General features: G+C 31.3%; 1 protein-coding gene across 1 annotated transcript in view; it reads right to left on the reverse strand.

Moving 5' to 3' along the window:
- Window positions 1-12,111, reverse strand: part of WDR72 (WD repeat domain 72) — a 257,455-nt gene that overhangs the window by 159,906 nt on the left and 85,438 nt on the right. The window contains exon 15 of the mRNA XM_051980681.1: window positions 2,772-2,780. Coding sequence (XP_051836641.1) covers window positions 2,772-2,780 — 9 coding nt within the window. The remainder of the gene's footprint in view (window positions 1-2,771; window positions 2,781-12,111) is intronic.

Raw genomic sequence — 12,111 nt, forward strand, 5'->3', positions numbered from 1 at the left:
CAAAGAGACCTAACTGAGTTTCAATGGATAAATGATGGACAGAAACAGCTACACCCAAAGAAGGAACACTGGGAAACGAATGTGAACTATTTGCATTTTTGATTTTCTTCCCGAGTTATTTTTACCATCTGAATCCAATTCTCCCTGTGCAACAGGAGAACTGTTCGGTTCTGCAAATATGTATTGTATCTAGGATATACTGCAACATATTTAACATATATAGGACTGCTTGTCATCTTGGGGGGGGGGGGGGAGGCCAAGGGAGGGAGGGGAAAAAAACAAAACATAAGCGAGTGCAAGGGATAATGTTGTAAAAAATTACCCTGGCATGGATTCTGTCAATACAAAGTTATTATTAACTAAAATAAAATTTAAATTAAAAAAAAAAAAGATTTAAGTTCTTAACCTTGGCTTAATCTTCACTGTGGAATTCTTTCTTTGTATTGGGAATGTTATAAATTTTCATACCAAAATGAATTCTATTAGAAAGGTTTGCAAAAGAATGGGGAAACTGCCCATCACCTCTTTCTCTCTAAGCAGATTTGCTTGAGGTTAGTTCATATTGAATTCATTAGTTTCTGGTAGATCTGTGCCTAAGATACAGAGAATAGGTGTTTTATTTCCTTTCAAAACTAGATATTACTAGTAGAACCCTATCATTAATAAATTTATCCAAATTATCTTTTGATTTCTTTTTATATTTTTAGAACCATCACTAGGAAGATCATTTCATAGTCTTATTACTATTGTATAATTTTTAAAAATTTATTTTAGCTCTCAGACTCAAGCACATTTTCTGAACTACTTACTAATTCAGATGATAAAGCAGAAGTTCAAAGAGTTTAAATGATTTTCCCAAACTCTAACTCACAAATATCTAAAACAAGAATGGAACTTCAAGTCTAGCATAGTATTCCATTATGCCATATTGTCATAGTAGTATGTTATCAATGCACCATTCTTCATTTATCCACATGACTGGTCCATGACATTTTCTATTCACACATAAATTCCCTATATATGTCTTTTGCACTGCTTCTTTGCCTGAAAAATACAGTTCATCATTGGTAATGTACTGCATATGTCCACTATTTGTCTCTTCAATCTTCTTTAGTATAATAATTATAAATTTAATTCTTCTGAGACGTTAGGATTCATGGTTCTATACCAACAGGATATTGGCATACCAACAAGATAATATTGGTTTAAAACATTGGGAGTTTCCAAAACAAAAACCCTGTTACTGATGAAAATATTATACAGTTTAACAAATTAAGTATATCTCATTCTCCACTAAAAATAATAAGTAAGAACTCAATTCCTTGCTCATTATGTATATTTACCAATAAGTACAAATTGAAGGATAAATTCAAAGGGTGATTGAACATTTGCATGTCATAATCTAAGCAAATATTGTATGTGTTTTTAAGTCTACTTCATTTTTTAAAAATGTGGATTGTTAAAACAACCTACATTTTTTTTTAGTGAAGATTACCTTTGTGGTATTCCCTTTTCCTATAAGATCTGGATAGCGGAGGATCTCAGTCATCAAGAAAATTTTCTTTGGACTTATTCAGAAAAATCTTCTGGAAAATGGGTAAACGGCCTGATAAAAATCTGCTTGTTTAACATCTATTGTAAACATTCAGCGATTCATGAAAGAAAGTTATTTCTGTTGTAACAAGTGTCACACAGTGTTTTATGATTTAGATTTATGCATAAGGGAAACTAATGTGAGAAGAGTATATTTTGCTTTAATTCAAATATCCTCTCAAAATCAATACTCTACAACAGAGGTGTTAAATGTACATTGGCCTTCTATACTCCCAAGTGCCAAACAAACTCGATTAAAATGTCATTTGGGAATATTGAACAAAATTAATAATAATATGATAAAATTAATAATAAAATTTTGATAATGTTAATGTGGCCTGCAAAGATCTTTATTCTGGTTTACTGGTGTGTGTTTCTATTTTAATTGTTCTCACATTTTTCATCAAAGCTGCTCAAGGGGATTTATAGAAAAAAAAAAAAGAACCTCATATTGGGTTTATCACCTCACTTTTAGGAGATATATAATATTGTTCATCATTAGTTTTCTAGAATTATGGCCAGTCATTGCATAGTACAGAATTTTTATATTTTCCAGGATTTTTTTGTGTGTTTTTTTCTTATTGTATAAATTATTCTCCTGGTTCTTTTTATTTCACTCTCCATGAATTCATAACAATCTTCCCAATTTTCTCTGAATTTTTCCTTTGTCCAGGTTTCTTTTTTCATCACTTTTTAATGGTGCAATAATATTTCATTAAATTCATATATAATACTGTGTTGTGATATTTCCCAGTTTATGATCAGCTTCATGTATAATCTAATTTCTTATTCTATTTTGTACATAGAAATGCTAATTTTGGTACTAAGTTCAGAATAATTTTTAAAAGATTTTATAAAAATGACATACTCCATAGCTTATTGACTCATTTCACTCATTTTTTCAAATTGCTATTTAAAATAAGATGCTATATAGTCAAAGTTCCTAAAATAATATTTTTATCACATCACATCCCTGTTTAAGAACTTAGAATGTTCCTAGTAGATACTAAGAAATAATCAAAATTTATCATTTTAGAATTCAAGTGACTGCCTCAAACTTGGTCAGGTATTGAAGATACCAGGGAAATCCACTGAATTCTAAGCCATCACCAATCATGTTGACTTTTATTCTGTCACTGAACTTTTATGACTCAGGAACAGGGAGTGAGATCGGTGACTTTGGGCAACTCTGTCTCACTTACATCCCATTCACAAACCAGTCAAGACATCACTTATGACACCACTGGTCTTTAAAAATGGACCAACAACTACAATTTCCTTCCTTCACATTTCTGTCTGAAGAATTTCTGTCTTCCTTCACAACTTAGCTGGAGCACTATTTCCTCTGAGTATATTTGCCAACTTCCCCTCCACACACAAACAATCATTAATAACATTTATATAACTTGTATTTTATAAAAATTTGTTCATGTACCATCTCATTTTATTTCATTTGCTATTTAGAACAATTTTGTCAATTAGATACTATTATCTCCATTTTATAAATAAGATTCAAAGAGTTTAAGTGATATTTTGATGGTCCCACTGACAATATCTAGACAGGATATAAACTCTAGTGGCTCTAAACTCTCCATTAATATTTCCTGGAAATTCTTCCCATCTCTTTATACTATAAAGATAGTTCAAAATCACATGCAAGTTTCATTTATTCTGCAAAGCTATTTCTGACAAAATTCATTAATTTTAAAACTAAATTTGCACTGCTTTCCCTAAAATTGGCTTCTGTTTTGCATGATCCAATTTTTCTAAGTGGCATCAGCATTTCCTCAAAAATCCATGCATGAAATATAGGTAATAATTGAATACAGGTGAGTCAACTCTTTTTTTTAAATCTCTCACACACAAATCTATTTACTTTTTTATCTCTACACTTCAGACACTCTTTATCTCCCTCAGGAATGACTATAATAGCCTAAAATTTCAAGCAATGGCCCCCAGTTTCTTGGCCTTCCAGACTGTCACTATTGTTATCTGCCTAAAACATCAATCTGATTGCTACTTTTCTCATTAAGAACTCTGTGATTTCAAAGAATTTTCCGTCACTTCCACATTATCTATAGGATGAAGTTCAAACTCCTTTGCCTTCAAAATTCTCTATTATTTGTATCAAAAATATTCATCCTTGTCATGTCCACTAACTATGGATAACCCCAAGGCTATGTCCTGGGCCTGCTCTTCTCAACAGCTTCCATGTACTTTGTTATCCTACCAGGGAACAGACTCATTGTCTTTTCAAATCTTCACTTCTTCTAAAATTCTTTTTACTGTTAAGATTGCCACCATCCTTCCTCTCTCTCAGATGCATCTTTCTTGATGTGCTCCCCGCTTCTTCCCTCTCTCTCTATACAACACATATATTGCTAGATTCTGATAATGGTATTGATTTTATGGAAATCTTATGTTACCTGAACAGCATGGTAGAGTGGATAGACACTGTTTTGGAGTAACAACAACTTAAATTCAAGGCCCAATTATGAAGCATCATGGCTAGGTGACACTGACCAAGTTATTTAACTAGTAAAAACACTGAGAAATTCTTGCAAATGAGCTACTGATCTGTATGAAAGTTCTTTAAATCACTAAAATCACAAATACATTGTAATGGCATTTCTTATTTGAAATTACATTAGAATTGCTCCAACCATTAACCTAAAATGAAAAGGAATTTGTATGGTATGTGGATTGGTGACCAAATAATTACCAGATTTCAGCTGCTGCCATGTGTGTTTCAATCATAACATTAGTAGTTCTGCCAAAGTAGAATATGATACAGATTAACAACATAAGCAATAGACTAGTTATTTATATAACTTTTTTGTGCTAATTAGATACCTGGTTTAAAAACATTTCATGGAACCTATCAAGAAATAATTTCACCTGGGGTGGGGAAAAAAACCCACATCAAGGTAGAAGGACCACAATAACATAATGAACAGTCCAGTTGGGGCAAGAGTACAATCACACTGTGAGAGGGGGTTAATTTGATGTTTTCCAATAGATTTTGAGTGAAAAACTGGTCCTGGTACAATGCAAGGAACAGTTTGTGAGTGGGAGAGAGAGTGGCCAGGGATGATTTCTCCTCTTAACTATGTGGACTAGTAGAAGACCAATAGACTAGCAAAGAAGCATTTTAGTAATCCTTGCTAATGTCCAGAAGCAAAACTCTTATTTGCCCTATGCTTATTATAACTAATCACCTTACAATTTACTATAATTATTTTAAAATATTAGTAGACTTTAAAATTTTTAAAAATATTACTCTAGCCTAACCTAATTTTTAAAAAGATATTTTTGATTACATACCCAGTCAATCAGAATTTAGAAAGTTAATCGGGATTTAGAAATCTTAAAAACAAAACAAAAAAAAAAAACAAATGTCAATTAAGATTCCTCTATCCAGAAGATCCACCATTATTCCTGAACATTTCTGCCCTAATTTTCAGGTAAAGGAACCTTAAATTTTACATAATACAACTTAAAGAAAATTTAACACAATTCAAAATTGGGAATTAAAAGCAACTCTATTAAATGATTTATTGAGGAAAAATTAGATAACCGCAAGAGGGCCATGAAAGCTTTAAGAGGATATGATGTATCATCCATACATAATGAAGTGGCTGAGAATCTCATAGACTATATCACAAAGCTCTGAAAAATCTTGCGATACATCTGGAAGTTGAATACATACCATTCTGCATATGGATAAAATCAGGTGAATCTATTAAAATGCCACTTCTTCGGAAAATAACAAAACTTATTTTTATAATCATTCTTTGTATATGTATGTACAGACAAATGTGTATGCGCACACACATACAAACACATATATCAAACAGTTAAAATGATGAATAAAACAATATTGTTAAAGGCTAGGACTGGGCAAAGCATCAGTAGGCTTGGAAAATTACATGACAGCAGCTGAAGGCAAAAGAGGTCAGGTCATGATCCCTGAATGGGCCTTCTGTTGTGGACTAGCAGGGGCAGTGAAGCAGACAATGATTTGAGACCTAATACAGTAACTTATGGAGCTCACTCTTGGAAAATTTCAGTAAGATAATTCACAGCCAACACCAGTTCCTGAACCATAAGTATTTTGGTCAGGAGGTCCAGTGAGCAGTTTTTTTGCTTTTTTTTTTTTTTTTCCAAAACTGTCACAACAAACCTGGGAGGAATGAATATGGTTAGAAAATAATGCCCAAAGATCATTTTTATAGATAACTGTGTAGGTAATTTTATAGAAAATTATTAGTAACACACAAACAAAACAAAAACAAGAAGGATGACACATCTATTAGCAATCTGAAGACTAGTTGGTAACATATAATAGAAATTCAGCTTTAATAATTAGACTTTCCCATAAAGTTTCAGGCCTTCCCAGATGATAAATACTTCAGTAAAAAAAAATGTTTTTCCTCTCATAAATGGAAGAGTTGGTCTAGATAACCTCATAGGCTTCAATTTTTTGTGACCCCATTTGAGGTCTTCCTGGCAAAGATACTGAAGTGGTTTGTTATTTTTTCCTCTAAATCATTTTACAGATGGGGAAATTGAGGCAAACTGGGTTAAATGACTTGCTCCGAGCTAGGAAGTGTCTGAGGTTGTACTTGAATTCTTCCTGATTCCAGGTCTGGAACTCTGTACGTTGTACAACCCAGGTGTCCCTCTAAGTATTCTATGTTAAGTGACATGTACATTATTAAAAGGCCACTGGTAGACTCAAGACTATATTCCAGGTTTCCTACCAGAGAGGAGTATGTGTGGGTGTGTGGGTGTGGGGTGTGTTTTACTGGGAGCCCCTTTTTATGTTAAAAGTATAGGTAAAAGCATGGTAAAGATGAACTTTCAACAATTTTGTTTACATATCACGTATCATAATACGTGATGTATCATAATACATGTCATATATCAGTCATATTGTTTAAATTAGGGACAATGATATAGAACAAATAGGAAAGAAGAGGTCTACAATAACAGAATTGGGAAAAAACATATCAGCAGAAGAAAGCTATGAAATGAAAGATCATTCATTCTGATACTTTCCTTTCAGAGATAAAGAATGTGAAGATTAGAATTCACCACTCTTAAATCTCAGGATAGTTATATCTTCCAATTCCCAGACAACTCTAATAGCATACAACAGTTATATAATATTTTACAAGTTTAAAATGCTTTCTTAACTGTGGCTCAAGAACAGGTGATGAACTACAAGTGCAGAATAGATCCATTTTCAGTATGTGGACCTGTTTTGCTTGGCTACGAGCATCTGTCACAACGAAAAACTTTTAGTGTTTGTGTGTATATGGGGGAAGGGACACAATGGGAGCAAGAAGAGGAGTAGCAATAATAATGTCAAAAAATAGGAAAAAGAAAAGAGAATCAATAAAACATTTAAAAATACATAGAAGAGGACAGAAAGATATTCAGAGAAAAATGCAGACAATCAGGACATTTTAAGAACTACTTAGCTGGATTTGTCCTATCATTTTTTTAAAGCTATATTTAATAGGAATTCATTGTTTCCTCTCCAATCCAGAGGATTGCTTTTTTAATATACACAGAATTTTTTTATGTTTGTGAATATTTACTTAGTTAATAACAATTATTGTATTTATATTATTTTACTATTAAACAGATTTAACACTCAGAAAAAATTTGATAAAAATAAAGTGACGCTAAGTCAGAAGACTTAAGTTCAAATTACAACTTTATTATAAAGAGACTGTAATACAGGAAAGTCAAGTAAGCTTCAATAGATCTGTTTCCATCAAATACAAATCAAACAAATATTTATTAATCCCCTACTATGAGAAATGCTCTCTAAACTGGGTGCAAGAGATCCAGAAAAGAAAAAGGGAAAGTAGTACTTTCCTTCAAGGAATTTAAATTCTATTGAAGCTACAATAGAGAAACAGAAAATGAAGCATATGAACTAGTTGATTTCCAAGCTCCCTTCTGGCTCCAAATTATTCCTTGATAGACATGAAAAGTCAACATTTTCTTATGAGAAAAAGAAGAAATTGAACTCAGAAATAAAATGATAACCACTAAAAATTTATTATAGAATTGCTATATAGTATTATATTTTAATATGTTCAATATAAATAAAATGTATTTAACAATATATAAGTGGCAGTATAATTATATAATATATAAATTTAAAATTACATAATCATATGATGCCCTAATTAGAGCTCATAATTGGTACCTTATCCCAGGACACAAATTGACAGGGTTCTAATAGCACTTGAAGTCTTCTGCAATCTATAGACATCAGAGCTTAGCACCTACTTAGCAATAAAATAGTTTAACAATCAGATTTTGGAATAGGACAAAGTTTCCCCCAGCTCTATTTTACTATCTTTCTTTTCTTCACATGGTGGCCATGCTAACAGGTTTCATGCCAGTATAAATGGTCTGTGTTTTTCTTAATCATTTATTTGCTGTTTTTATATAAGGGTGATATTCTATTGCCTATTCACCAATGAGAGATTACCTATCACTGGCAACAAGGATATTTTTTTCTGCTTGTCCTGAGTGCAAAAATATCTAGTTATTATTCAAAGTAGTTGATCATACAACTGGTAAATCCTGGGGCCATGTTTTGACTCAGTCGTCTGAATAAACTAGTATATTTTATCATATTACCTTTTATGAGCCAGAACAAAAGTTTAAAAACATGAGTAAATCTCAACTGCTATAAGCTTTCTTTGTAAATTTATTCATTATTTGCCAAACAATACTGTTCTGTGCTCAGTGCTAGCACAGTGGTCTCCAGTAATCTCTTTCTAATCATTCAAAGGTTATTAATTAAATTCCTACTTAATTATAAACATTATAACATTATAAACATATAAACATTTAGGTAAAGACAAAGATAACAGGGTACCACTCCTAAAAGAGAAGCTTTCAATCTAGGATGAGGATGGAAGTTAGTGGAGGAAAGAAATGCAACACATTAAAAAACATTATAAACTTATAAACATTTAGGTAAAGACAAATATAACAGGGTACCACTCCTAAAAGAGAAGCTTTCAATCTAGGATGAGGACGGAAGTTAGTGGAGGAAAGAGATGCAACACATTAAAAAAAGTAAATTGTAACAATCCAACAAAGACAATGAAAAATACAGTGAGAAATACACAAAATATATGTCTTTGTTCAAGGCAAGCAAGATCAAATACAACCAAAGGCATAAGGGAAAGCTTCATGAAAAGGTGGTATTTGAAGGTTCTAAAGAATTTGAAAAAGCCAAGATAGGGAGGAGTATAGGCATGCCATTCATAGGAGAAGAGTACAGATGAAGCTATGGGGCTGGAAAAAAGCAAAATGTGTAAAAACATGAAAAATAACCCAGTTGGCTGTAATGTTAGTTATGAAGAAGGAAAGTGTACAATATATGTTCAGATGTTTAGAAAGCTGATGAGTTCTGAAAGGTCTAGAATCCAAGTTTGAAGTGTTTAGTTTATTTAGATGGCAACAGTGAGCAATATTAAAAAATCAATCTAATTAGGCAATAAGGAATGATTTGGAGTGGGGAAAAAGCTGGAAGTAAGGAGATAATTTTATTAGTCCTATAGATTCAGAAAAAATTTGTGCTGAAAGAGGCACTAGAAGTTTTTATACACCTGAAGGAAAGAGAGGTAAATATATGAATTAACAAATAATAACTTTATTCTATCTGAGACTCAGTTTAGTCATTTGGTAAATAAAAATAATAAAGAGATTTATTTCACAGGATTGTTATGAAGATCAAATAAGATAATGTAAGTAAATTGCTTGGTAAATCTTATTATAATATGTAAATATGATATTATTAATAATAAAATTATTTAAAGTATTAACATATTTCTCAGACAAAAGCTGGCATATGAGTTTCATTATGAGTTATAAAATCACTTTCTTTATAGATATGTAAAAACCACACAAAAGTCAAGTAGACTGAATTTAAAGACTTTTGTAATAATTTCATTTAAGATCCCAAAGTAATAATTAAAAACAAAGGCAGATATTTTAAAATACACATCTGCTATTCTGATTATATTTTAGGAACCAAAAGTAGTCTGAATATTATCTATAATTTTCTTTAAATTTAAGTTTTAAGAAGGAAGTTTACTTGTAAACTTATGACTAATTTATGATTTGGATCTACTTCTTATTAGGTCTTTATCTATTATTGCCAAATTGCTTCCAGATAACAAAGAAAAAGGGGCATTTTTTAAATTAATGGAAAAATATTCCATGAAAATAAATATTTTTCCCCCCTAAGATTTGCTTCTGTTACTTCCTAGAGTATTTTGGTTTCCTAGGACTAGTTCCAAGATAAATCATTGGTACAAAAGTAGTGATACTACTGGGATCTTTTCAAATGAGCCCAAATGGTGTAATTAGTGAATAAGTGATATTACCAGCTTTCAAGAAGAAAGATTTTTATTCTCCTACTTTTTTCTCCTACCACACCTAAATAACCTTTATTAGCTGACTCACTATGTGGTGTTTTACCAACTTTACCTTCTAATCTTATGAATAATATTCACATCTTATTTCTATAAATATCAAGACATTAATTTGTTAGAGAGTAGGAAGAAATATAAATCATTCACAATTAAAAAAATAATTGTTATCTAGGCTGCTGTAATTTTTCTAAGGCAATAACTAAATGACTAGATTTAATTAGGAAAACTAGCTAGTGAATCAGCACTATCAGATTTAAATATCTTTGATTTGCATAATCTGATGAAAATTACTTTGACTAAAGTAAACAAATAAATGTATTTGGATCTTACATGGAGCATTTTGCCTGAATTTACTTGAAATTCTAAGATCTTTTTATTAAATAAAATAGCATAAAAATAAGATAATTGGCATATCTACATAAATAGATACATTTATACTGTGAATATGAACAAATAATTGAAAATCCCAGGAATACTATTAATGAGGAAGTTCCAACCCAAATAGCTGAGTGCTTTAATTCATAATTTCTATTAAACGAACTGATTAAAATACATACAAAGACAGTCAGACACTTTCTACCTCTTATTCATATCTTTTATGCTAGAAGAATATCATGGATAATGATTAGCAGCATTTCTCATATTTCAAGGAAAATGTTCAAAAATAATCTCTCAAAAATAGCCCTTCCTCAGTAGTGTGTTTTTGAACATACAAACACACACATGAAGCAATCTTTAGCTCCCCTAGTGAAATCCCAGCAACATTACAGCTCTTTTTTATCTAAGTTAAAAAAAAAAAAAAAAAAAAACTAGCATTAGATCTTTGGAGATTTAAGAAAATAAAATAAGCATAATTTTGGGGGTTTTTCCCAAACTTATAAAAATAACACTAAGGATTTTAAAATTAAATAAAAAGACCTTCTCAGAATTAAATTATGACAAACTAGTGGCAAAGACAACTAATATCACAGATCTTGAATCTGTATTAAAGGTCAAAAAGATATTAGTAGAATTAGGATTTCCAACTGCAATTCCTTCTCCAAATTCAACTACATAGTTGATCAGTAAAGGAAGAATTACTTTTAAGAATAGCTAACACAAATTGTAGCACATTAATTATGCTTTGTATTTTTTCCTAAAACATAAGAGGGAAATTAGCTTTTCAAGTCTCTGAAATTACCCCATCTATTCCTTACCTTAGATTATATACAGCTGATTTTTAACTACTAAAGAAAAGTAGGCAAATAATTAAAATTAAAAGTTGATGAAGATAAGGTTATCTCTACAAATCCTGTCTAAGAATAGTACATCTTTTAAAAATATAAATATCGTTAAAATACTGTTTATAATTGAACATCATATTTGAAGGTAAACACCAACACATTATTTCATCATTTCCTATTTGGCATATTGCTGAATTTTTAATGATGTCTATAAAGGCACAACAAGAGAAGTCCAATCAACTAAGAAGTCTTGTGTGGAGCCCACTGTAATTAAGACCAGGGATTCAATATCTATTGCTACCAGTTAGGTATCATAGCAACCTCAAATTACTGAATACTGCTGGAAAACTCTTCAAAAGCAGCAAGAGTCTGCTTTGGGAAAGCCTGCAATAACACTACAGACTGTCAACATCTGTAGGTGTTGCTATGGGCACCGCCACAAAAGAACCCTACCATGTATTAAAGGTATATAGAGAATTCATGGGAGGGATACAGGCAATCAACTGATAAGGAAAAAAAAGTCAGAATGAAGAATAATTGTGTTGGCTAAATACACAAGCCACACAATGCTCCAGTTCATATTTTATACTCAATTCTTAGCTATTCCAGCTCAAGGATCCATATAAAGCTGAACTATAATTGTGACTAAATAGGAGGCAAGGATGGGAAATCCTTTTATTTAATACTTCTGCATTTGAAAACTCTGCTCTTCTACCATTTATCATGAGTTTTAATTTGAAACTAAAAGTGAATCACTTTTAAAATAATATTTAAACTTCCACCTATAAACTCTAGATGGTCTTGTATAAATCTACAGAAAA

This window comes from Antechinus flavipes, chromosome 2 (genome assembly GCF_016432865.1).
Source record: "Antechinus flavipes isolate AdamAnt ecotype Samford, QLD, Australia chromosome 2, AdamAnt_v2, whole genome shotgun sequence".
Taxonomy (NCBI): domain Eukaryota; kingdom Metazoa; phylum Chordata; class Mammalia; order Dasyuromorphia; family Dasyuridae; genus Antechinus; species Antechinus flavipes.